This window comes from Hemibagrus wyckioides, linkage group LG24 (genome assembly GCF_019097595.1).
Source record: "Hemibagrus wyckioides isolate EC202008001 linkage group LG24, SWU_Hwy_1.0, whole genome shotgun sequence".
NCBI classification, from domain to species: Eukaryota; Metazoa; Chordata; class Actinopteri; order Siluriformes; family Bagridae; genus Hemibagrus; species Hemibagrus wyckioides.
In genome coordinates, this window is record NC_080733.1 from 11,475,842 (window position 1) to 11,503,235 (window position 27,394).

General features: G+C 38.5%; 4 protein-coding genes across 4 annotated transcripts; 3 read left to right on the forward strand and 1 right to left on the reverse strand.

Moving 5' to 3' along the window:
• Window positions 1-2,581: 2,581 nt before the first annotated feature.
• Window positions 2,582-7,689, forward strand: si:ch211-57n23.1 (uncharacterized). Its single transcript, XM_058378242.1, has 3 exons — window positions 2,582-2,738; window positions 5,463-5,945; window positions 6,710-7,689. Exons 2-3 carry the CDS (start codon window positions 5,473-5,475, stop codon window positions 6,849-6,851), a joined length of 615 nt encoding a protein of 204 aa, XP_058234225.1. The 5' UTR covers window positions 2,582-2,738; window positions 5,463-5,472; the 3' UTR covers window positions 6,852-7,689.
• Window positions 7,690-7,887: 198 nt separating this feature from the next.
• chrac1 (chromatin accessibility complex subunit 1) lies at window positions 7,888-10,899 on the reverse strand. The gene is made up of 3 exons (XM_058378243.1): window positions 10,732-10,899; window positions 9,751-9,877; window positions 7,888-8,690 (listed from the first exon to the last, which is right to left on the reverse strand). The coding sequence occupies exons 1-3, from the start codon at window positions 10,867-10,869 to the stop codon at window positions 8,614-8,616; spliced, it is 342 nt and encodes a 113-aa protein (XP_058234226.1). The 5' UTR covers window positions 10,870-10,899; the 3' UTR covers window positions 7,888-8,613.
• A 1,667-nt stretch (window positions 10,900-12,566) lies between these two features.
• crtc2 (CREB regulated transcription coactivator 2) lies at window positions 12,567-22,473 on the forward strand. The gene is made up of 14 exons (XM_058378074.1): window positions 12,567-12,830; window positions 14,504-14,605; window positions 15,270-15,383; window positions 15,515-15,576; window positions 15,717-15,785; window positions 15,866-15,963; window positions 17,155-17,234; window positions 17,329-17,369; window positions 18,039-18,214; window positions 18,401-18,840; window positions 19,494-20,309; window positions 21,039-21,095; window positions 21,182-21,335; window positions 21,502-22,473. Exons 1-14 carry the CDS (start codon window positions 12,651-12,653, stop codon window positions 21,588-21,590), a joined length of 2,478 nt encoding a protein of 825 aa, XP_058234057.1. The 5' UTR covers window positions 12,567-12,650; the 3' UTR covers window positions 21,591-22,473.
• A 1,380-nt stretch (window positions 22,474-23,853) lies between these two features.
• On the forward strand, window positions 23,854-27,243 carry acot13 (acyl-CoA thioesterase 13). The gene is made up of 3 exons (XM_058377291.1): window positions 23,854-24,023; window positions 25,402-25,586; window positions 26,678-27,243. Exons 1-3 carry the CDS (start codon window positions 23,940-23,942, stop codon window positions 26,832-26,834), a joined length of 426 nt encoding a protein of 141 aa, XP_058233274.1. The 5' UTR covers window positions 23,854-23,939; the 3' UTR covers window positions 26,835-27,243.
• The last annotated feature ends 151 nt before the right edge of the window (window positions 27,244-27,394 follow it).

Below are 27,394 nucleotides of genomic sequence, written 5' to 3' on the forward strand. Positions count from 1 at the left end.
ATAATAAACCATGTATATGTAAAATTCATAGGTTTTCCAAAATAAGTTTTCCATATGACATGACATCATGCCCCTGTCCAGGTGTCCTTTGACTTGTCCCTGTGATTCCCATTGTTCTTCATCCAGACATGCATCAGCAGGAAAATGTGTGCTTATAATAGAAACCACAGACAGGGCCTCGTAAAAGCATCAAGTCATCCACTTAAGAGACTTTTTCCACCCTGCTCTTTTACTGCAAGTACAACTCAGCTCCAAAAAAACCATGTCCAGGGTGCAGTTTTAAAAAAGTAGCCTAGGGCAAAGTGTCTGAAACAGTGAGCTATAAAGATTTGACTTGTTTCTGGGTGCAGTTCTCTATCTTTACATTTAGACATTCAAAACCTAGCCTTCATGCTTTCAGATCTGCTGTCGTTTTGCAAATTACTCCTAAACAAAAATCACAAACACCACTTCTAAATGGTTACCTCCTCTTGGATACCTCCAATGGTTACCTCCCATTTTATGTATTTAAAACTGAAATAGAAACTTTCAGAAATTATACATTTTCAGGAGAATGTCACTATATTAAAAAAAAACAGCTTTGGACCTTTAATTAAGATTAGAGGATGAGATCTATCACCATTCTTGGGTGTTGTTTACAAGTTTTTAAATGAATCAAAACTCAACTTGCTAATGTTAATAAAAGCCAAGTCATTTGAGCTAGTTTACTAGAAATTAGGCAGCAAGTTAGCCACATTTTACAAAGTGCTAGGATGACCAGTGCTGTTTACAATTATATTTTTCTAACATATACACTACACTTTATATATTTACCCAGCTCTAAAACTATTGTATCACAGAGCTGATACTGCTTGGTGCTATGACTAATTCTTTCTGAGAGAAGACATTTATTTAGTGTTTTCGGAAAGAGTCTCCAATATCAGAGCTTCATAACAGATGTAAGTTTAAGTTTTCAAACAAAGTAAATCAAGGCAGAAAGCTTTTTTTTGTCATTTTAACTCCAGGAGACAAAAAAGGCCTGGGAACAACTGGTTTTAGCTTTTGTAAAGTCTGTGATGCTTAACTTGTTTTGCTGACAAAATGAAATGTAACTCTAAACAGCTGTCATTCTTTGATGAATGAAAAACAATTTCTATGGTATTAGACAAATAAAAAGATTTGGGACTTCAAGGTGGTAAAGCATCACCTCCTCATTGATTATTTTTCTATAACAGAACATACACTATATTGCCAAAAGTTTTGGGACACCCCTCAAAATCATTGAATTCAGGTGTTGTGTTTCAGGGTTGGGTTTGGCCCCATAGTTCCAGTGAAAGGAATTCTTAATACTTCAGCATACCAAGACATTTTGGACAATTTCATGTTCCCAACTTTGTGGGAACAGTTTCAACATGACTGCACACCAGTACACAAAGTAAGGTCCATAAAGACATGGATGAGAGAGTTTGGTGTGGAGGAACTTCACAGAGTCCTGACCTCAACCTGATAGAACACCTTTGGGCTGAATTTCAGCGGAGACTGCGAGCCATTCCAAAACTGGGACACATGCCTTTACACGCACATAAAATGAATATAGAGTTGACCAGCCCTTTGCAGCTATAACAGATTCAACTATTCTGGGGAGGATTTCCACAAGGTTTAGAAGAGTGTTTATGAAAATTTTTGACAATTCCTCTAGAAGCGCATTTGTGAAGTCGCACTGATGCTGATGCTGGACCAGAAGGTGCTCGCAGTCTCCGCTCTAATTCATCCCAGTGGTGTCCTATCAGGTTGAGGTCAGGACTCTGTATAGGCCAGTCAAGTTCCTCCACACCAGACTCACTTATCCATGTCTTTATGGACCTTGCTTTGTGCACTGGTGTGCAGTCATGTTGGAACAGGAAGGGGTCATCCCCAAACTGTTCTCACAAAGATGGGAGCATGAAATTATCCAAACTGTCTTGGTATGATGACGCATTAAGAGTTCCTTTCACTGGAACTAAGGGGCCAAACTCCTGAAAAAAACAACAACAACTGAATTCAATGATTTGATGGAGGGGTGTCCCAAAACTTTTGGCAATATCGTGTATCATTATGTTTTATTCCATACGTTTATAATTCATCAGTGAACCTGAGTCTCTTTACAAAAGTTTAAAATACTCTGAAGACAGATTCCTGTTATTCCTTCTGATATGATTGGATGCGAACTGCATTATAGCTCAAGTGTCCTTGAGCTCAACTCTGTCCTGGATCGAAGGTTCAGCCAGACGATCAGAGCTCATGTTTCCACCCGAGAAAATACAGGGACATGTGAATTAAAGACAGCCCAGGTAATGAGGATTGTGGCTGAATTAATCGTTTTGTTTACGACTTAATTCATGTGACATCAAACGATACATGTCCCGGTTTGGTAAAGAGATCGGATCTATCACATGTGAAAACTTACTTAGTGAATGTTTGTTTTTTTTATTTTCGGACCCAGTGACAGCTCATGGCTGCTGTGGGATTTTACAAAAGCTGTGTGGGGGGTTTGTTTTTAAACCCAAAATTCACAGATTGTAACTCGTTGTGTGTTTCTGGGGGTTAATTAATACCGGCACACAAATAGTGCAGAGAGCGAGTCAGATTTTCCAGCTGTGCGAACTGGAGACACACACACACACACACAAACACACACACACACACTCACACACACACACACACACACAGAGAGCCCCATCGGAGCGAGCAAACACAACGCCTCACTTCCCTCACTAAAGGTAAGGTCATACATATCTGATAGCCTTATTTTAATGGACATACACCCAGTCCAGTCTCGTGCTCAGTTTTCAGGGTGTGGTGTTTGTTTAATCTATAAACAACTGTGTAAATAACAGACGGAAGAGTGAAGATAAATGACTAGCATGCGCAACGCGGTGTGTTTTAGATGGGAAAGTCTGAGCGTGAAAGGAAATTCTAGGTAGGTACAAAAGAACCCTCAGGTGCAGATGTGCGGTGTTGACGTTTTGTCGCTTTAACAGTTGTGTGTCAGTGCTGACTCTTTCATGGGAAAGTAGCTCATGCATGCTCAAAAACAATCGCTCGAAGTCACCGTATGACGTCATATAATGAGCTGGCTGTTCGTTTAATCGTCGTGGTCAATTGTACAGGCATAACATTATGATCACCTGCCTAATATTGTGTTAGTCCCCCTTATAAGCAGCCCTGACCCGTCGAGGCATGGACTCCACTAGATCCCTGAAGGTGTGCTGTGGTGTCTGGCACCAGGATGTTAGCAGCAGATCCTTTTAAATCCTGTAAGTTGCAAATTGGCGATTTCATGAGCCCCACCGTTCAAATTACTGGACTTAAAGGACACTTTTGATAGATACTGACCACTGCAGTCCGGGAACACCCCACAAGAGCTGCAGTTTTGGAGATGCTCTGATCCAGTCGTCTAGCCATTACAATTTGGCCCTTGTCAAACTCGCTCAAATCCTTATGCTTGCCCATTTTTCTTACTTCTAACACATCAACTTTAAGGACAAAATGCTTCACTTGCTGCCTAATATATCCCACCCACTAACAGGTGCCATGATGAGGAGATAATCAGTGTCATGCCTGATCGGTGTATATTAGACTTGTTTCATGAAGAAGAAGGTTTTTGGAGACTATTAAAATCTAGTTCATCAGAACAGACAGTTATATATTGTACATTTATATGACAACAAATAACAAGAACAAAGAAGTGTGCAGTGATTAGTGTTTATTCATTGGGAACAACAGTAATCAGTGATAGGTCAATGGGAAACAATGGTAATCAGTGATTAGTTATTGGAAAACAATGGTGAGCAATTGACTGGTTTGTTCTGAAGTTAAACTTAAGCTTAAGCTTTACAACAACAAATCCAAAAGCACAATAACAATTCAGACAAACCGGAAAAGGTAGGTATTGTTTGCAAACGGAATTCTTACCGCTGATTGGATGAGACATCTGTATACCTAATTTTATTTCTTGTGTGGAGATCTGTGTTCACTTTAAACCATTTTATTTTTATGCAATTTAAAGTGCAACATATATTTATCTTTATAAGAAAATGGAATTCATTCAATGCTACTTTGAGGAAGGATGTTCATATGCTGTGATTTTGGATATAATGATTGCATATCATGGCATAAAGATTAGTTTGCGATATCTAAAAACACACCAAAAGAACCAGACGAAGACCAAACTATTTCAGATTAAATGATATAAGAAGCGTTATAAGAGCAGAGCTGCGTTTATATACACACAAATGAGCTTTCTACTGCCGCAGCCAGCTGTACTTCCTGTATATCTTGAGTGACAGATATCTCTTCCAATTGTTTTTGGGTTTGTTATTTTGTTTTGTACTTCTCAGCCACCGTACTTTACGCACCAGTAGTGAGTCAAATGAATCTGCTTTCTCAATCCATGTGACCAGCAGTTGTGAGCTGAGAGCCGTATGAAGTGCAGGATGTCATTAATATCTGCTCAAAACGTTTCTAGATTTGTCGCTAGGCTGTTCTTTGAAATAAATTCAGTAAAAGGGTCTAAAAAGCCACTAAATCTAGTGACAGATTGACACAGTTGGGAACAATGACTAATTTTGCCTTATAGTTCTGATGACATGATGGAGTTGAATGGCCCACTGACACAAATCACTGTGTGATTATATGCAGGATTTCTTTAATTATAAGCATTTTACGAATACCAGCTAACTTCAGAACTATTGCCATTTCCTATTCACAGGACAAATCTGAAAAAGGTTGCTATGCTGCACTCAGGCTTCAGGCTTCTTTGGTTTCAGCCTTTCAGGCTTCAGGCTTCTTCGGTTATCCATCTGGTGTAACTCTTAAAAACTTTGTGTAACCCTACAACAGAGTGTTTCCCAACTAGAACATATAAAAAAGAACACTGTATATGAAGCGAAGGACCTTACTGACTTGCTAAATCAGGTGTCCCCAAACTTTTTTCTGTTAGGGCCACATCATTTTTCCTTTCTTAAATGGTGGGGATGGGTCAGTCTGTACTAGAAAATGATGTGGGCCGGAGTAACTACTAGTATTATTGTGGAGATTTTATTACGATTTTACAGGTATTTATTATGCCACCTAATGATAGAATAGTTTATTTTGTTATGCACTGTACAGATAAATGATCATTACTTTTCAAATGATATATAGCTTATTAAAAGAGCATTATTACTATCATAATGACATTTTTTCATATTCAGTGCTATTGAAATCACTTGTTTGTGACGGTACATTATGTTGAATGTACCATTCTGCTGGTAAGTGAATTTAACAAATAATTAGGCTACATTAATAACTAAGGGAAATGTTAGTTAGACAAAATATGTCTCTGGCATTACTCAGAGGGCCGGTCCAAACAGAGGCTGTAGTTTGGGGACCCCTGCCCTAAATCCTAAACCCTTGAGAAAGACACAGAAATATAAGGAATATAGTGGTTTCTTTTTCCATAGCTGCAGCAGGATGGCATGGTTTCTTCTGCTCCTTCTCACTGTGTGGCGCACTGGAAGCAGCATTGACGTGGACATGGGGGACAGAGACTGGGACTGGGGCTCTGGCCTACATGATCTGCTGCACAGCTTCCCTGCTCACAGTCCCTTTGTCACAGAGACACCTGAACATGCAGCAAACTGCACACAGCGCTTCTGGCTGCCACCGTCCACTCCTGTGTGCTGGGAAAACATAGCAGGCCCAGAGGAGTTCGAGGAGACGCGTCTGCTGGTGCTGCAGAACCGAGCAGCGCTCCATGCTGTGACTGAGGCCAGCGGTCTGGAGGAGGGAGGAGTCTCTTATGAGCAGCAGGCCATAGTGGATGTCCAAGGGGTTCGAGAAGATCACCTCAGCATTTCTCAGACTGTAGAATCAATGCAGAAGGTTTTCTTAGACCTGGATGCGAAGAGGAAAGAGGGTGATGAACATGACACTTTGATTGCAAGGTAAATTCCATCTCCATCTAACATGATACACTGCAGCAACCAATAAAATTCGTAAAATTACATTTTAAGGAAAAAATGTGGCCAAGTATGGTGTTAGATTAAAGCTATTTTCAGGCATATGCGATAATTTTTGTGAACAATTTGTCTGTTACAAATGTGCAAGGATTCATCTTTGTCTATAAAAAGGAATATAAAAGGCTACTAAGATTTTTGATAGGCTTTAAATCTGGGCTCTGACTGGGCCATTCCAGAATGTTCTTATTCTGAGGCTATTTCTTTGTTTAATTTGGATTTGTGCTTTGGATCATTATTGTGCTGAAAAGTGATTTTTTTTTTTCGTCCCCTTCAACCATCTTACAAATGACTGCAGGCTTTGTACCAAAATAGACTGATATTTGGAACAGTCCCTGATTCCCTATATCAAAACTAGAGCTCCAGTCCCAAATGTTGAGGAACAGCCCAAGTGCAAACATATTTTAGAATTATGATCAATAAATTCTGTCTTGGTACCATCAGACCAGTATTTACTCTGACATATGGTTTGAGGTGATTTAGGTGAGCATAGGCATTTTGTTTGTGAGAAACGACTTTCATCTATCCACATAACTTATGCATGTGAAGAATACAAGAGATCATTGTCACATGTCAAGAATGTCCTACAGAAACAGCTAGTATTTATTTGAGGTTTATCAGAATCAATGCATTGATATCAGGTGATACTCTGACAATGATTAACATGATTGAGTGAATTTTCTTTGTTCCAGTTTACAGGAGCAGATTGCAAACACAATGAACATCATAAATGGCAGGGAAGAAATGGCAGCCCTTCTGGAACAGCATCTCTCTAAACTCGAGAGGACATTGAACGCCATACAACATCGACTAACCCGACTATTGAACCAGTAAACGACATTATAGCAGATGACTGACACTCAGCCCAGTGCATGCCTGTGAAGAAGCAGGACTTTACACCTAAAGCATGACTTTCTATTGTATTATACCTGTTTCACTGTTAGGAGTAAGTGATTTGAAGATGTTCTTGACATCATGATACACTATATTGAAAAAATTTTTGGGACACCCCTCCAAATTTAGGTGTTGTTTTTCAGGGGTTGGGCTTGGCCCCTTAGTTCCAGTGAAAGGAACTCTTAATGCTTCAGCATACCAAGACATTTTGGACAATTTCCTGCTCCAAACTTTGTGGGAAGAATTTGGGGATGACCCCTTCCTGTTCCAACATGACTGCACACCAGTGCACAAAGCAAGGTCCATAAAGTCATGGATGAGAGAGTTTGGTGTGGAGGAACTTGACTGGCCTGCACAGAGTCCTGACCTCAACCCTATAGAACATCTTTGGGATGAATTAGAGCAGAGACTGCAAGCCATCCCCAAGGAAGGGGTCATCCCCAAACTGTTCCCACAAAGCAAAGAGAGCATGAAATTGTTTACTAAAATGTCTTGGTATGCTGAAGCATTAAGAGTTCCTTTCACTGGAACTAAGGGGCCAAGCCCAAGCCCTTAAAAACAACACCTGAGTTCAATGATTTGGAGAGTCCCAAAACCTTTTGCAATATAGTGTCATAAATACTTTTGTAACATTGAACAACTGCTTACTCTTAAGACAATCTATTTGGATGTTACATATTTTTATATTCATTTTTTTAGACCAGCTGCTTGATAGGTGTTTGTATATTTTATAATTAAACATAAAATCACTAAATTAATAAATGGTATGCTTTTTAAAGTATGTCATTTTGTGATTCTGTGTATACAATTGTTCAGGTTCTTCTAAAACAACATGATTAATCAAAAGAAATATCGTTTTTATAATTAGATTTATAACCACAGTAATATTCAACAAAATCAGTGCTGGGTTTTATATGGCATGATTTATCAGTTCAATATTCTTAAGCAGCCATTAAAGAAACTAAAGTTGAGCAAATAAGAGACCAAAGGTTTATTTATTGGACAAAAATAGACTAAAAATCATACAGTACACTTTACAAAACTTGAATGTTAAACAAATTTCAAGTATAAAGACACACAGCTTTGAAATTCGGCTCAGTGCATGTCATCAGATGAAACAGCAGAAAAGTACAAGTATCTCGCACACAAGCAAACTGTGGTGATCTACAGTAAAGGACACGGATAAAACCTACAGGATCTTTTTTGATTAAGTCAGATTTCATCTGCACAATGAGAGTTTTTTATCTTCGGATGTATTATAAGAAATAACATATTAATGCCCATTTTATAAAACAGTGTTTACACCCTGAGTAACTGCTTTTAAAGCAGCTGTAATATTGGAGTTGGTTATGACCAAAAATATAGCTGTAGGAGCTAATCAGCAGTTATACAACATAAATAAACGTATGAAACACTTAAAGTGGCCACTCTGCCTTACGGTTTGCTGTGTGAGCTACAGGTAGCTGGGTGGTGGTCAGGCCACTACATATCCGAATACAAAAAAAATAAACCTTTATGTCACCTCTTGAACCATGAGGTGTGTAGGAACTGTACATATTTATGTGGTTGAGATGTCCGGGAGTTCATGTCCTGCTATTAGTTGTGAGGAAAGTTTTTTTTCTATTGTAACTGTTCACATCATGTTATCATCAAACAATTTTAAGAATGAAATCAAAGTAACAGTTTTTATGGGCTGTGTAAATCAGTTGTCGTCTTCTTCTTCCATTTCCTCCAGGGACTTCAGATAATCCCTAGCCAAGATTTTCTTTGGAAGAATATCTAAAAATAAAAAAAGAAGGAAAATGAAATTCCCTTTTTTAGATCACAATTTTACTGGTTCAACCACTTTAATGGTTCAATATGATGACCCATATGGATCACGGCAAGACAGGCTTTACTGTTTGTTACATGATAACATGCATGCATCTGTTCACAGTCAGCCACAATACTCAGCAGTGACAGCTTGATGGTGCTGGGATTTAAACTCACAACCTTCTGGTCAGTAAACCTAAGTCTTAACCACTGAGCCATCAGCCCTACACATCAACCCTGAAATATCCAGGTGGTGCAGTAGTCCAAAGACATATGTGCATAATCTATTATCTATGCGCTTGATCTGTGAGTTCAACTGGACTTAATCCTGGACACCTTATAGGTTATTGGCTTATGTTTGTTCAACTGTGATAAAATCATTATTTATATCTGCCTATTTCTATGCATTTGTAGTTGGTGTGTGTAAGTGATGTAAAAGGTACAGTGTAAACTGAACAGAGAGCGCAACAAGTACAACAAACTCTGTGTGCTCAATAGTTTATCCTCTGTAACAGACAGGCAACAGCATCAGATGGGCTTTTTTTTGTCAAATTAAGCAGTATCTAACAACCTCCAGAGAAATCCTGTTACAGGTTTCAGATAGTTCTGGATTCAGATTAACAACTGCACCATACTGTCTAATGGAGCGGTGGTGGCTCAAGTGGTTAAGACTCAAGTGGGTTATTGACCGTAAGATCGGGGTTCAAACCCCAGCACCACCAAGCTGCCACTGTTTCCCATGAACAAGGCCCTCAACCCACCCTGCTCCAGGGGTGCTGCATTATGGCTGACCCTGGGCTCTGACCCCAACCATCAAGGATGGGATATGCAAATTTCACTGTGCAGTAATGTATAGGTGACGAATAAAGACAACTCAGACAACTTAATATACTGTAAAATGCATCAATAAAACAATATATATTTTCTGATATAATTCAGACAAAACTGCTGAAAATGGGGCTTACGTTTCTCTTAGGTATTTATCAGACATCTAAGTGTACATTCAAGAGAAACACAAAGCTCTCACCTGTGAGAAACTGGAACGGCTCTGCCTCCTCAGCAGTGTTAGCCAGATCGCTGTAGGACAGAGTGCCATTCTGTTTTCCTGAGCCATTATTATATGAGGTCAAAGCCAAGTGCTGAACAAAAAGCTCCTAGAGGAACATATACATATTAAGTGGGCAGTAATTATTAAAAAGTTACTTATTCAACTAGACAAACTGTGAATGAATCATTCCTGAAAACCTCATTAACTCACTTAATAGCACTTTAAATGTAAAGTTTTGCTATTCTGTTGCCATATCTAAAGAAAATCCAGCACATTTATAAGATCTCACTGAGCAATGAAAAGTTAGGATCCAAAGCATGTTCCCTAGGAAGTACATAATGCACTATGCATAATTTAGGGAATAAGAAGGGAGGCATTTCTGTAGGTGATGTCACTACCTGAAAAACACGATTTGTTCTGCACATGCGCCAACAACACATCATAACATTATATTATATTATCAGTAGTGTCATAACAACAGTATTATAAATACCTGAAACTGGCTTAAATCGTTAGTATGACGAAGTAGACGCGTTTCTGCGCATGCGCAGTACAAATCGTGACCGGTGTTGACAGCTAACTGACTTTTTTTTTGCTAGATCTGGCAACTTTTTGGTCATTGTATCTGCAAATTCCTGATATGCAAATGACTACTACCTCCTTTTTACTTCATTTCCCCTGAAAACATTTCGTAGATCCAATTAAATATGAGTTAAACGACAGCCTAATGGTTTAAAAGACAGCAACAATGGCGCATAAAATAAATCAAGTTATATAAACAGACCCTCTAGTTATATTTTTCTAACATTGGTGATATTTGAAAATATATCTAAATATATACGATGTAGACTACAGAAGTAATACAGAGCAGAATCTCATTCATAAGATCTGAAGCTAACAGTGGAATGAGGATTAAGCTAAACCAGCTGCTACATGATGTCCATAATAACAAACTACTACCGTCGCTTTCGTTGTTAAGAAAAGGGCGTCCTGATTAATGCACGACACATCAGGAGAGCTCTTCATGATCAATTTTACACGTGAAACAGGCAGAGAGACGTTTTTCCCGTTAGCCGCACGCTCAACTTTGTTCTCCATCTTTTCTGAAAGTTGTCCAGTTTAGCGGAAGTTACGTCATCAGGTTTTGAAAAAGCCCAGACAATGACTACATGGGAATTGCGGTTTCGTAGACACTAATAAAGCCGTAACGTTCTTAAAAGCAGTTTGGTTTTTATAAAACGAAATACATTTTCCGTGCGCACTTTTGTAATAAAAACGTTAATATATCATTATAGCCATTGCAAGCAATGTTTACTGTAAAGTTTTTAAGCGTATCTTAACTATGCAGCGCAGTCTGTTTACATCCAGGAACTACATTTCCCACAACCTCAACGATGTTGCGCGCCTCACCCGTCCCTTGCCATGTTGCCAAGTACATGTTTATACATCTTTTTAAACTAGCTGTATTGTAGTTTATTTAACGCACACACGAAATGCTCTTTAGACATGAATACACTATATTGCCAAAAGTATTGGGACACCCCTCCAAATCACTGAATTCAGGTGTTGTCAGGCACGATAGCTTGATGGTGCTGGGCTTTAAACTCACAACCTTCTGGTCAGTAAACCTAAGTCTTAACCACTAAACCATCAGCCCTACACATCAACCCTGAAATATCCAGCTGGTGCAGTAGTCCAAAGACATATTACATGTATAATCTATTATCTATGTGCTTGATCTGTCAGTTCAACTGGACTTAGTCCTGGACACCTCATAGGTTATTATTATTATTATTATTATTATTATTATTATTAATAATAATAATAATAATAATAATAATAATAATAATAATAATAATATTATTATTTTTATGCATTTGTAGTTGACGTGTGTGTAAATTATGTAAAAGGTACAGTGTAAACTGAACAGAGATATATTTTGCAACTAGAAATTGTACAGATCCTTAATCAGTCCAACACTCAGTTTTGGGACACCCCTCTAAATTATTGAATTCAGGTGTTGTTTTTCAGGGGTTGACTTTGGCCCCTTAGTTCCAGTGAAAGGAACTCTTAATGCTTCAGCATACCAAGACATTTTGGACAATTTCATGCTCCCAACTTTGTGGGAACAGTTTGGGAATGACCCCTTCCTGTTCCAACATGACTGCATACCAGTGCACAAAGCAAAGTCCATAAAGACATGGATGAGCGAGTTTGGTGTGGAGGAACTTCACAGAGTCCTGACCTCAACCTGATAGAACACCTTTGGGATGAATTTAGACAGAAAACCTTTGGGATGTAATTGTCAGCTTGAGACAGCAAGGAATTAGTGCTAAGTCTATAATGAAGTCTGAAATAGTTCCTCAATTGCTCTTGGTTGCTGCATTTACATTATTTACTGTCCAGTCTCACTCAAATAAGGATGAGGTTCCCTTTTGTGTCTGGTTCCTCTCAGGGTTTCTTCCTCATATCATCTCAGGGAATTTTTTCCTTGCCACCGTCACATCAGGTTTGCTCATTAGAGATAAAACAGGGATAAAATAGTAACTTAACTTTAAACGTCATAATTTATTTTTATTTATTTTCTTTCTATATGTTTCTACACTTCTGTAAAGAGACAATGTCCAAAGCGCTATACAAATAAATTGAACTGAATATATAGTCTGGCCAAGCAGATTTTTTGAGGTTTTGTTTCTGGTTAAGAAAAACACACTTGGCAACCCTTCTTAGCAACTTGTAGTTTCTGAAGGCTCGCTTGTTGTTCCGAACTCCATTTCCCACAATGCATTTCTCAGTAATCTCTACAGTGTTTCTCTCTCGGGTCCAATGTCCATGTTGGATAACGGGAAGGCAACTTTTCTCCACAGCACAGTATAATAATGAACTTGACAGGAGCGGCGGCTGGAGCTGCAGGACGCGGGCAGTGGACCGGTTCAGGCGGCGCGTCTTTAAGCTGCAACCCCCGCAAATTCAGCGAGAAAATCGCCCTGCAAATTCAGCGGCAAGCCGAAGATATAGCCGCCTTCCAGGAGGTTATGACGGACATCACTTCCACCAGGGTGAGTCCAGGCCTTAAATCTGCTCTGACACTCAGTAACCGAGTATTGACATGGGGGGTTAATTCTAACCTTTTATAACAAGACAGTACTTTACACGCTGCTTCATACAACGTTGAAAAAGTGACTTTTTTTTGTTTATTACTTGTCTAACATGGCGTGAGAAAGCGCATCCTGTCGCTTCATGATGCTTGTTGAATGTAATGAATTCAATTAAGGGTTTATTAGGGGTCCGTGACTTTCATGTGAAAGCAGTACTGGTAAACATATATTATTATATGATAATAATTTTCTGAATATCATAAAAATATGGTGTGTATATATACACACACATCATGTATGTTTATCTGTGCAATCCACCTACTAACGATTAATCATTTACGTGTTTATTTAAAATTATTATTTTTTTAAATAGTTTTTTTTTTAGTATTTATAGTTTTGTTTTATTTTTCTAGTTTGTTATTTTAGTACATTTTATTTTCATGTTTTTATTTATTTTAATTTTTTTTTTTTTACTTTTTAACCCATGTACATTTTATTATTTTACTTCTTTTTAATTTTTTATTTATTTATTTTTACTTTACTTTGGATTTTTTTTCTTCATTGTATTATAGTGCATGAAAAATACTCTAAATATTACTCTAAAAATGTACTCTAAATATTACTCTAAAAATGTACTCTAAATATTACTCTGAAAAGTACTCTAAATATTAATCTGAAAATGTACTCTAAATATTACTCTAAATATTACTCTAAAAATGTACTCTAAATATTACTCCAAAAATACTGTAAATAATACACTAAAAAGTATTACTACAAATAATCTGTTGTTGCTGTGATCAGAACAATACAAAAATATCTTCTGCTTCTTTTCTGGCAGATTTATTGTACAGTAAAGCATTTAATTTCCCATTGTATATACTTCATCCTGAAACTAAAATATTTCTATTTAGTCTCACATTATAACTGAATGTTTGTATTGAAGTGTTTGTGATATTTTTAGTGATGCTGGTGTTGTATTTTCATTATTATATAATGTTTTATATAAACATTATACTGTTTTTGTACTTTTATGAAGCTGCTTTGAAACAATGTCCATTGTTAAAAACGTGATACAAATAAATTAAATTGAATTGAATACAATGGAGTTGTAATGGAGGCAGTAAAAATTGCATTAATTGTTCCAGAATGCAGTTTACCTGTATGACACTTTTTAGAGAAGTAAAGGAAGAAATTTGGCCTGGAATCTGATCTGTTTGAAGACCTGAGAGAGCTGGGTAGACTAAAGACTAAACCGCTGCTGCATCATTCCTTTTAGGTAGAGATGAATGCTAGAGATGAAACCAGCAGGTAGTCAGACGCCACTGTGGGTCATGTGGAAGCTGTTAACCAATGTAACAGTAAAAGACAGTAGTTTAATCTAAAAATGATCTTGGCCACCAGTGAAGATGTCATGTTAATTATAGAGTCATCCATGGTGGATTTTTCCTTTAACACCTGCTTTGACTGAAGCAATATTTCAAATATTTTAACCCTGCTATAAGACTACAAAGTCTTATTTGTTTCCCTTATTGACGAAAATGTGAATGTGCTGCAGCAGATTGATGCTTTTCGTACTGTATCAAGGATTTGTTCCGCTGCAGTGCATAACGTCTCTCAAATCACTCACTCTGCAGATTCAGGCTCAGAAAGTTCGGCAAGCAAGGAGCCTGGCTTCGTATTATGGAGGATCTCTGCCAAATGTCAGTCAGATATCAGCATGTCCATCAGGAAATCAGGCGAGTACTTATTCTTTAAACTTTTTACAATAATAAATCATACCTCATTAAATCAATAGATATATGTATATACATACACTGTGTACAAAGACACTAGTAGAATTCTTGAATGATCGGACAATATTGGTGCTGATATTAAAGCAAGGGGGAAGAATAATGTTTTAGGAAAAACATGACAAATGTATTTTGTCCAGGAGCTTAATTATACAGGGTGTCCCAAAAGTCTTAGTACATAGGAGAAATGAGCACATTTTAGCAAAATGTAAAATCTTTACTTTGTACGCACACACTGAGTCATTTCTCCCAGTTTGGCAACAGTGTTGTGTTGTCGCAACCTTGTGACAGCTTCCTGATCCAGCCGTGAGAAAGATTTCAATACATTCTTCCTGTCAAAGTTATTCTGAATTAAATTATTACTGAATTATTAAAAACTATCTGCAAAAATTTCTAAACTGGGTGAAAAACGTTGCAAGCTAAATCATTTTAATTTCTTCTATGGAGGTTTTTGTGACATCTTGTGTAAAAAAAAAAAAAATCCAACTTGACAGTTATGTCATAAATATATGATTGACTATTTTAATTATCAGATCACTGAAACTATCTTTTGTTTGATTTCTGTCCACCATTCAGCACCTTACTCTCTGTTTTGTTTGTAAACATGTAGAGCCAGCTCCTGTCTAACCAGGACTACAGTGTTAGCCAGCATCACCATGTGAGGACAGAACATGGACAGAGAGATCACAGGCCCAGCATCCATGGACGACCAAACAGGAGACATGTATCCCTTACTGCAAAATTGATTCATAATCTGCTCTCATGTCACAAAAGTCGCACAGCTTTCGGTTATTAGACTACACAAAATAACAACGAGTCACATCTCTGAATGATTTCCTTAACTGCACTTTACAGATTGACAGCGCCCCTTATCTCTCAGTCCACCTGTCTCCTCCCACAGGCCCCAGCTGGCGGAGGTACTGTTAGCAACCATGTTATTACCAATTGGATTTTGAAGTACTTGTGTAATTGATTTGTTGCTCTCCAAATGCTTTGCTGTATCTTCAATAGGTACATATATCATTTGTTGTGTTATTTCTCTGGGTCTTCTGTAAAGGAACTGGTGTGTCAGATCTGCAAATGAAAAAAGCCAGATGGTTCAAACGCCAATGACGGCCCTTAGTAGGTGAGCACAAATCTTTGTGTTATCTATACGGTTTAATTTGTACTGCCACAGGTATCCTCTTACACTCGTATCTTTTTCAGGACTCGCTCAGACTCGGCCCTTCACACTAGTGTGAGGATGACCTACACCGGTGACCCGAATCCTGAACAGATCTTGACTGTCTGCTCCAAAAAAGCTGGTCTGTTATTAAAAATGCTGTTTTCTTAATATCACACAATGAAATGAACATGTTAGATTTAAAAAAATATTTTGATGTAGCTTGGTAAGGTTTAGTTTCATCACTTCACCTACATGAGACCCTCAGGGGTCAGTATTACATCCATCTTTTTTTTTCTTTTCTTAAATAACTGCACTCTGTGAATCAGGTCTCATCTTATCTCCACTATACAAATGATGCACACCCTCTTTTTCCCCTCTGCCCACTCCCACGTTGCTCAGAACACCTTTGTGATATCTTTTCCTGGGTGGAGATCCACCATCAGAAATGTTACCATGAGAATATACAGCTGATAAACCTACTGGCCAAGGCTTCCTCTCAGCTGGATCTGTCAATCACTATCACCACTCAGACCAGAAGACTGAGAAAGGCTTGGCATGATTTCAGTTTTCTCCAGTGACATCAACTGCCAGGTCCTGCAAATTCAGAACATCAGAAGAATCTGACCTTTAGTGTGTGCAGAGTCGGTTTCTTGTATAAGCAATAGTGTTTTTTTTCTAGATGTCAGTACTGCATATGTCTTCCTGCTGTTCACTTCCCTTTATATGTCATATCAGAGTGCATAACATTCTATCAAAGGAACCCCCACTGGTTTCCTGTTGCAGTAAGAATTACAACACTTATTACACTTATAGTATAAATAGCGTGAGTATTGTGTTCACACTGAATGTTTTAACAAGAACACATGCCCTTCAAGTACCCAGATTATAAAATGTATTCAAACAAACAAAGAAAAATGAAGAGTGGCATGTTGGACACTTCATGGACTCACAGCTTTGCTTATTTATCAGGTGAGGGGAGGGGCTTTCAGGTGCTGATGCTAGATGAGAAAATATTTAGCCTTGGCATTCCAGGTATTCAAGGGCTTTGCACCATATAATACACACGCTGGTTCAAAACAACATACCTGTATGCCAACTTACATCTTCAAAGTCAGGGTATCTAGCTTGTCTAGACATGATTGTTATGTAAGACCTTGCTGCATCATTGGTGTGGCTCTTATTTGGTGGAATGTACTTCAAACTCCGTTCACGGTAGCCGCTGAAGATCTGCTTTAGGCAGATTCTAGGTGTGGGTAAATCTGGGTTTATGAATCTTTCATTGTAACACTACGATCATGTAATAATTCTTGAAGGAACATTTTTCTTTAAGGGACCCCGTTATTTTCACCTCCAGTGCCTCTGATTGAAGAGAATGTCCAAGAGGAAGGAAGGACTCCTAAATTACAGAAGGTTATGGTATATAGTTAATGACTCAAATCAGATGGTTGAATATCATATTTTAAAAGAATTAGCTAATTGCTTTGTAATATCTATTATTTTACAGATATCGGCAGCCTTTTCCGGATGTGACACTAATGGAAATCAGTAAGATCGCTCGAGTTTAATTTAGTACTAAGTGGAAAAATTCCTAAAATGATTCTATTCACTATGTAGAGTATAACATATTGTTGCTATAGAACTTACACAGATATAAGAATTGTGATATATGCCATTTTGTATATACACTGATCAGGCATAACATTATAAGCACTGCCAAGTGAATAACACTGATGATCTCCTCATCATGGCACCTGTTAGTGGGTGGGATATATTAGGCAGCAAGTGAACATTTTGTCCTCAAAGTTGATGTGTTAGAAGCAGGAAAAATGGACAAGGGTAAGGATTTGAGCGAGTTTGACAAGGACCAAATTGTGATGGCTAGACGACTGGATTAGAGCATCTCCAAAACTGCAGCTCTTGTGGGGTGTTCCCGGTCTGCAGTGGTCAGTATCTATCACGGGCCTGTGTGGTCCGATCCAACAGACGAGCTACTGTTGCTCAGATTGCTGAAGAAGTTAATGCTGGTACTGATAGAAAGGTATCAGAATACACAGTGCATGATGGGTCATGGCTGTTTTGGCAGCAAAAGGGGGACCAACACAATATTAGGCAGGTCGCCATAATGTTATGCCTGATTGGTGTACATATATGGGGTAAATATAAATTATATACTGATCTAAATTTGATCATCCCATCTGCTGTCTCTTCTCTCAGCATAAGCGGCTCTCTGCCAGACCTCTCCAGTTTGTGTCTGCCCTCAGCAGCACCTGAGGGCTCAAACCCACAACCTCCGATCAACTCCAACCCAATCAGCAACTCCACTGGCATACACCATCTACCCAGCAGTGCCACACATGACGTCTCAACTGACAGTGATTTTCCTCTGCCTAGTAAGATAACTCTGTTTCTTATTTGGCTGATTTTATATTAAATTTAATATTCTTTCATGCTAAGAGAATTTGTAAGTGCAAATTTGAAGATTCTGCCCAATTTTTCAGACATTTCAGTGAACTGAACTTTTGAAGTAACTGGGTTCACAGCTGGTATGTAAGCACACATGTTTCTTCTTTTCTTAGGTTTGTCATCATCTCTCCAGGCGATGGCCAGTAATCCCTCACTGCAGTCTTCTCTCAGCAACCCTAATCTCCAGGCGACGCTCAGCAGCCCCTCGCTACATGACTCTCTAAGCTCCACATCCCTGTGCATGTCACTAAGCAGCTCGTCCCTGAAGTCCTCCCTTAGTAGCCAGTCCCTGCAGTCTTCCTTTAGCAGCTCGTCTCTGGGTAACCAGTCTTTCCAATCAACAGCTAGCAGCTACAGTAGTGGGATTGGTGCATCTCGCTCTTGCTCCTCATCCTCTCTCTCCTGCTCGCCACGTACTAGTGGGCAGGTAGCAGTGTCGCAAGCGACTTCATCAGTGAGGAGAAACCAGCTCAGCCCGTTAATGGTGCCCAGTGGTGAAGAATCCCCTTGGCAACAACCCACTCTGTCTCCCACTCTTTCCTGTATTACCCAAGTAAGTTTTAAGTGTATTGATCTGATTAATCTAAAATTTTATTAATTAATAGTTTAATAATTGTATTAATTAATTTATTAACTAATAATTAAGAGTTTTTGTTTGTTAAAGCAACTCATAGAGGGTTGTGTGTAAAAGTTTGCACACTTGTAGGATGATATTAATATGTTAGATTTCACAAGTTAACCTTCACCATCACTAATGACAAAACTATAGGTCAAATAACATTAAGATATTACCAGAGGAAAAAAAGTAAAATATTTAAACTAAAATATAAAATTATATTTAATTATATACAATCATATATCCCTTTGTGAATGTGGGTAATGGCTAAACTTTAAATAACCTATTTATACTTGTTTGTGATTAATACATAGTTGCAGGTCACACGCCCTGGTTATTTTTAACTTCTGGGAATTCTGTAGGTTTTTAGTAGAACGGACATTTTTCCCCACAATTTTTAATTGGGAAGGTTGTGAGTTTGAATCCCAGGTCCACCAAGCATCCACCCCTGGGCCCCTGAGCAAGGCCCTTAACCCTCAATTGCTCAGTGGTATAAAAGGAGATAAAAATGTTTGTCACTCTGGATTAGGGCGTCTGCCAAATGCCAGAAATGTAAATGTAAATATGTCTTTATGTAAACTGTGTCACAGGGAGTTCCACTAAACAGCACGAAAGTACGACCAGAGGTCAAACCACCACCATATCCTTACAGTCAGTTCCCTCTAACAGGAACACCAAAGGTTCATAATTCTTCTCAGTCTTGGCAGCTCCATCAGTCCGAGGGATGGGATCAGTGCAGACAGAATACCAGATGGTGCCAACAGCAGGGTTCAAAGCTGATAAGCTCTCAGTGTAAACCACAACCACATTATATGCAGCATCAGAACTCACAATGCCAAACACAGGACAGCTTCCTGAGTCCATATCACTACACACCTCAGCAACAGCTAGATAAACAAACAGCGCATGCACCACAGCAATCCCATCGGACTCAAAGTAATCACCAGTCACAGCAACAACCAATAAGCTGTACACAGACTCAGCAATACTTACAGCAACAAGCACAGCAATTTCCACCACAGCACCAGCAGCAATACCAGCAACTTGACCAATGCTGGAATCCTCAACTTCAACTCCTAAACCACAACCAGAACCAGCTACAATACCAAAGCAAATCTGAAAGTCCTCAGAACCAGCAGCCTTTTCACCATCCCTGTGTCCCGGAAGCTCAAGACGCATACACATCATGGAACAATCCATTAAATCAACAAAACTTCCCTAATATGAGAATACAACAATCATATATGAATTTAAAGCAACGGCCAAAACTACAGTCTAAGAAGTTGGTCCAAGAAACTGAAAGAGAGAGAGCTCAGAGTGCTAAAGCAACCCATCCTCAGAACGATCTCCAGTTTAATAAACTGGCTTCAACTGGTTCACCGGATAATGAATTCGGGCTTCATAACGTGAGTGCTGCACTTTGTTCTTATGAACCTGACACAAGTAGCGTTGTATGATGGTAAAACTGGGTCGATTTCTCACTTTTGTGCCAAATTGTAGGTAAATTAATGTAAACATGGTTCTTATGCAGGATTCGGAAAGTACCAAATATAAAGGCACAGGTTCCCAGAGGTAGCAATGTATACTTTTTACCAGACCCATATATTATTATACTAATACAGCATTTCTAATAAATGCTTGATTTCATGTTATGTTAGAATGTGTGTAAAGTCTAAAAACTTAATCATATAAATATTTTGTATAGTTTTACCATATTCTGTGTTACAGCCAGGTTTTTACTAAAATTGGGTTTTCTTCCTTAAGACAGCACACACATATATTCCACAAAAATAGTTGGTGCCTTTTACTGACATTTGAGTGTTTTTTTTGGGGTTTTTTTGCCTTTTTTCCTCCTATTCTCTCCCACAATTTGGTCATTTCCCGATTCCTACCTGCTAGTGCATGATAACTATCGACTGCAGAGGGTAAAGGCTAGCACAAGCTTCCTCTGTGATACTTTAAGCTAGCCATATTTTGCTCACAGACTGTAGTCACTGAGTCACTAATGCTGTTCCTCCTATGGCCAGTTTTGCTCCCTTAGACTCACAGTCATGGATGCTAGGCAGAGACAGAGAGGGAAAAAAAACCCTTGGCATGTGAATGTATTGTTGGTTAATCTTCATTTTACTTTGCAGAAACCCTACATTGGTCTTCACCTAACACCGAGCCAGACAGAAGCTCTTTCTCAGAAGGTAGACCTGAGCAAAATGTTTTGAATATCTATAACCTCTTATACTCTGCTGAACTTGAACCTCATTTATTCTCATCTGTTACACAGCTTGGCCAACTCCATAAGGTCGGCAAAAATTCTGACTCCAAATGTCAGGATGTCGAGGGGAAACATCTGTGTGATGTTGAGCACTTCAGGAACTCACCAACCCAGAGTTTCAACAGTGATGTGTCATGTAGTTTTCCCAGCATCAGTTGTGTAGGTCAGTCATCATTTATAATATCTTTTGGCAACATACAAGTCATTGTACATGGTTTTTCCTGCAACATATTTTAGCTTTGCTCTGTCATCAACTCCTAAACTGAACACGTTTAACTGTAAGGTAAATTTATTGTTCTCTTTTTTTGTTCTTTCTTTTTTTTTTACAGTGTCATCTGCCTGCTCGGACGATATGATTTCAGATCTGCCATTTTCAGTTCCCGAGTTTGACCTGGACCACTTCATCCTAGCAGACTGAATGGATCTGGATTGCAGAGGATTATAGCTACATACAAAAAATAAAATAGCTCACACAGTCTTCAATAATCAGGTTAAAATGTACTAAAAGAGGAAGAGTAAATATTTTAACGAGTGGCCCTAAAACATGGCCAACAATATAACTTCTAGTACAGGAAATGGGCCTTATGTACAGAATACATTTCGAAAACCTTTATTAATATTTTAGACTGTATTTTAAAAATATTTGTTGTTCAGTGTTACTTTAAAAAATTGATCCTAGAAGTTTTAAGCTTGAATAGTTTTTAATCAGTTTGAGAAGTAATCCCAACTTAATTTAACTGATCAAGCAGAACTGCTTTCTTTGTGGCGGCTACTAAAGAAAAATGTTTATATAAATGCTTTGCACTATAAAACCACATTAATGTTACATATTTAATGTTAAATTGAATGTTAAAATGAAATTAATAGTTATGTTTACTTTTGCTATGTATTTTACTATCAGCAAACAGCTGAAATGGCACAGCAGGTAACATTGCTGCATCACAGCTCCAGGGTCTCAGCTCTGAGCCGGTGTTACTGTCTGTGTGAGGTTTTACATGATCTCCCCATGTAGGTGTAGGTTTTCTCTGGCTTTTCTAGTTTCCTTCCAATGAATCGATGAAAAACCTTTTTATTTCCTAATTGTGACTTTTTTCTGTCCCACTTTATATGAAGTTTCTCTAAATTATAAGTAACTGTAATGTAAGCATTACAGATGGATTTAAAAAAGAAAGTCTTATGTAAGTAAACGTATAATCAGTTTTGGCATGCATGAGTACGCAACTGTGTCTGGACAGTCGTAGCAAAAACAAATAGAAGTTTAAATAAAAGGTTACATCTCTTTCTGGTGTAACACAATCTGGTGCTGGTTTTCTGGTATTTTCCTTCTGACTGAGACAGTATCTGCATACTACACATGAAAAATCCACATCATTTTACATAGAAGATATAAATATACTCTTTTGAAGGTAGTACTTGGGAACAGTCAAAGTACAGATTGCATTGGGTTTGTCTGATCTGACATAGATTATGAAATAGAAATTATAAAAGTGTTAGACTTTAAAATGTCAAGTTGTACTCATGTATTGCAGTTAACCTAGTAAACTTAATTTTGGATATCAAAGCAGAAATGAGGGGTAAACACTACTACACTGTACACACATATAAACCAGTGACCTCAGCCCATGGAGGCCCCACCTTGCAACTCACAGGTGTTAAAGCACTTGCAGGACTTAAAGGATACTTTTAATAGATACTGACCACTGCAAGACTAGGAACACCCTAGAAGAGCCTACAGCAATTTGACAAACAGTAGCTTGTCTGTTGGATTGGACCACACGGGCCAGCCTTCGCTCCCCACGTGCATCAATGAGCCCTGGCCACCCATGACCCTGTCACCGGTTCACCACTGTTCCTTCCTTGGACCACGTTTGATAGATACTGACCACTGCAGACTGGGAACACCCCACAAGAGCTGCAGTTTTGGAGATGCTCTGATCCAGTTGTCTAGCCATCACAATTTGGCCCTTGACAAACTCACTTGCTTTAATATGAATGTGTGTATACTGTGTGAGTGTGTTAAATATTTCAAATAATAATGTGCACCTTTTCATCTTAAACTCCATTTAATGTCCATTATTTCTTATTTGTTATCCAACCACTGACCAATGTAAAGCTGTAAAGCAAAAAAGAGCAGAGAAAACAAGTAGTGAGACCAAGAGATGTAAACAGTGTAATTGGAAGTGTATTTGCTAGTCTTAAAAGGTATACATGGTATATAAGATGTAATTTATGCTATATTTATTTATAATTATTTTAAAATGATGTGCACTGTATATGGTCTAAACTTTTGGCTGTTTGGTTAGGAGGGAAAAATGCATCAAAATTATTTATTTTTTATTGTTATCTGTGCCATTTATTAATAAGCTTCTGTAACAAGCTAATACAGTATCTATTGCATAATATGTCGAAATAGTAATCCGGTCCTATTGTGCAGAATCTTGTGTTTCTACTCGAGCAAATTTAGTTGCCAAAACGGAAGTTTCCGTTTCGCTACGCACTTCAAAATAAATGTTTTTAAGTTCACAAAAGTATTTAAATAATATTTTTTAAATAAATAACACAATATTTAAACACGTGTATTGCAAATTTACTTAATATGGCTGCATTAAAATGATATCAAAATATGGTATTTCAAAGCAATGGTTAAAAACGTCACAGTCACAGACATTTATTTTGATAAATGGTCTAGAAGAGAGACTTTCCTCCTGTGGTCATTAGGCGCTTTCCAAATTCTGAGTGGTTTGTGAGATATTAAATACAGTGAAAAATGGTGTCATTATCTGTGAATGCACTGAGACAGGTGATGAGGGCCATGCTGGACTCTCCTGGATTTGATCGTGTTTTAAGTAAGGTGAGTGAGGCTTTCTCACCTTTAAAGTAACCTTGAGGAGATTCCTTTGCAACCAAACTCGTAAAGTAGGATTTTAGACAAGACGCTACAGGTAGGAATTTCTAGAAATTATGATTTATTTATTTATTTTATTTTATTTTTTTTGCAAAATTTACAATTTATTTTTATGTTCTTGATTTATCTCTTTACCAAATTGTTTCTAATGTTTGGAAAGGTTCTACTGAAAACAAGCAGCCAACTACAACAAACAATACATTGTGTATATATACACATTGAGAATGCATAACATTATGACCACCTGCCTAATATTGCGCTGGCCCCCCTTTTGCTGCCAAAACAGCCCTGACCCATCGAGGCATGGACTCCATTAGATCCCTGAAGGTGTGCTGTGGTATCTGGCACCAAGATGTTAGCAGCAGATCCTTTAAGACATATAAGTTGCAAGGTGGAGCCTCCATGGATTGGATTTGTTTGTCCAGCACATCTGACAGATGCTCAAGTGGATTGACATCTGGGGAATTTGGAGGCAACACCTTAAACTAGTTGTGCTCATCAAACCATTCCTGAACCATTTGTGGCACAGTGCATTATCCTGCTGAAAGAGGCCACAGCCATCAGGGAATACTGTTTCCATGAAAGGGTGTACATGGTCTGCAACAATGCTGAGGTAGGTGGTACGTGTCAAAGTAACATCCACATGGATGGCAGGACCAAAGGTTTTCCAGCAGAACATTGCCCATAGCATGGCGCTGCCTCCGCTGGCTTGCCCTCTTCCCATAGTGCATCCTGGTGCCATGTGTTCCCCAGGTAAGAGACGTGTGCACACACACACACACACACAGCCATCCACGTGATTTAAAAGAAAACGTAATTCGTCAGATCAGGCCAACTTCTTCCATTGCTCCGTGGTCCAGTTCTGATGCTCACATGCCCATTGTTGGCGCTTTCAGCGTTGCACAGGGATCAGCATGGGCACCCTGTCTGGTCTGCGGCTATATAGCCCCATATACAGCAAACTGTGATGCACTGTGTATTCTGACACCTTTCTATCAGAACCAGCATTAACTTCTTCAGCAATCTGAGAAACAGTAGCTCGTCTATTGGATCGGATCACATGGGCCAGCCTTTGCTCCTCACATGCATCAATGAGCCTTGGCCACCCATGACCCTGTCACTGGTACTCTACTGTTTCTTCTTTGGACCACTTTTGATAGATACTGACCACTTGCTTCTATCACATGATTAGGAGATAATCAGTGTATGGAGAGAGAGAGAGATTTGTCTTTGTAATTAATTAATTTATTAAGTGGAATTCTTCTACATTTATTCTTATGTATAAATATTTGTTACTTTTTGCATGTGGTGATTGTGAACACAGGTGGAGTTGGTTTCAGCCAGTCCGGGTAAAGTAGTGTGTGAGATGAAAGTGGAAGAGGAGCACACAAACCGAGGAGGGACGCTACACGGCGGACTGACCGCTACTCTGGTCGATGTCATTTCTACCACTGCACTCCTGTACACAGAGAGAGGAGCACCTGGAGTCAGCGTCGACATGAACATCACGTAAAGTGTTTATTACTGAGAAAGATCAGAAGACTTAACCTTCATGTTCTGTTCAGGTCACAATGAACCACCTTCAACTGTTCTGATTTTGAATAATATTTATATTACACAAACTAGGTTCTGGTCATTTTGCCAAGAATATATTACTGAGATATGAGAAGGTTTTGTGGGTTTAATGCACTCAGTTTTATAGTTTATGAGGAACAACATGTACCTCCTATACCTCTGATAGTAGTGCCAGCTATAATTCAGGCATAAATCAAAGGTTATATTAATGAAGCTCCTTTTAATACATTATTTTTTCTATAGTAAGAGTTTCCAAAAGATTTTTGAAGCAGTGTGTAAGAGATGGTACAGTTTTTCAAAGAGTCAGTTGCAAGTTTTCTGATACAGGATAGTCTTCACATCAAGCTATATCCACTGCCATGTCATTGATTATTTTCCTATAACAGCATACCTCTACTAACCTACTGGATATAGCCCATCTGTTACTATGAAGTTTAGTTTGTCAGCTCTGTCTAGCCCAAACATTAGGGACCACCACTGTGAGGCACGGATACCTTCTTGGTGAACCTTGTGCGTTGAAATTAGAGACTCATTGTGTATTATTTATGAACAGTTTCACTGAATTGTTTTGCTTCATGCATTTATGTCAGTATCAGACACATGACAGGACCAGAGTCATTGCTGTGCTGAGAATAATCCATCAAGCAAACATCTGGTCATTGGTGGTTTCTTTCCACAGAGATGGAGTAGAGGGAAGCTGACAAATTGTGCATAGAAACAGATGAAGTAGGATCAGTAGTTGTATACCTACATGGTAGGTTTACTCGATAAAATAGCCAAGATGTTGGAGCTACAAAACAGACATACCCAAGTTTATACTTTCATATGAAATCAACACGTGTGAACAAAACATGAAGGCTAAGATAAGAGATGTTTCCAGAACTGCACACGACAGTTTAAAATAAAATGTCAAGATAGTTTGCTGACCAGTAGTGTGCACGCTGTACATTTTCTAGTCTGATATATTTCCATGATAAAGAGTGGGCTGAATTTCTCAGCTAAGAGTGTCCCTTTGGTTTTGACAGGTATATGAATGCTGCCAAGGTTGGAGAAGACATCTTGATAACAGCGCAGGTTTTAAAGCAAGGACGAAGTTTGGCGTTTGCTACTGTTGATTTAACAAACAAAGCAAACGGGAAACTGATCGCTCAGGGAAGACACACAAAGCACCTCGGCAGCTGATGCTGAACATGTCTGAGAAACGTGAAACCTGTAAACGTCTGTATATACGCACGTAAGCATGTAATAAAACACCACAAGAGATTTTCAAAGCTTGCACTGTATTGGGAATTCTTCAGCAGTGTGGCATTAAATCAATACAAACAAAATGAATAAATCATGAACACAGTGGTCTCTCTTATGATTCAAAGAGAATTGCAACAGGCAGGAAAAGGTAGATTTTATGCTTTACCCAACAAAGCTAGCTTATGATCATTAGTACTCAAAAAGGGGGAGGGCTGAAAATAAGGGGGGAAAAAGCAAACAAAATGTAATGGTGCACTGAATTTTATCCACAGTAAATCTTTTGTTAGGTACATGGATTTAAGCATTAGTTGCTCACTGAATATCCACCAACAAAAACAAAATCAGGTATCAGTAGCATGAATGAATAGTGCATGAACTGCTCATTGGTTTCAGAAATTCCACATCCCCAAAAAAAATAAAAGCCCGTTAGATTTCACCCGACAGACCCACTTCTATTGTCCATATTCACATCTAAACCCCCATCAGGCATCACTCTT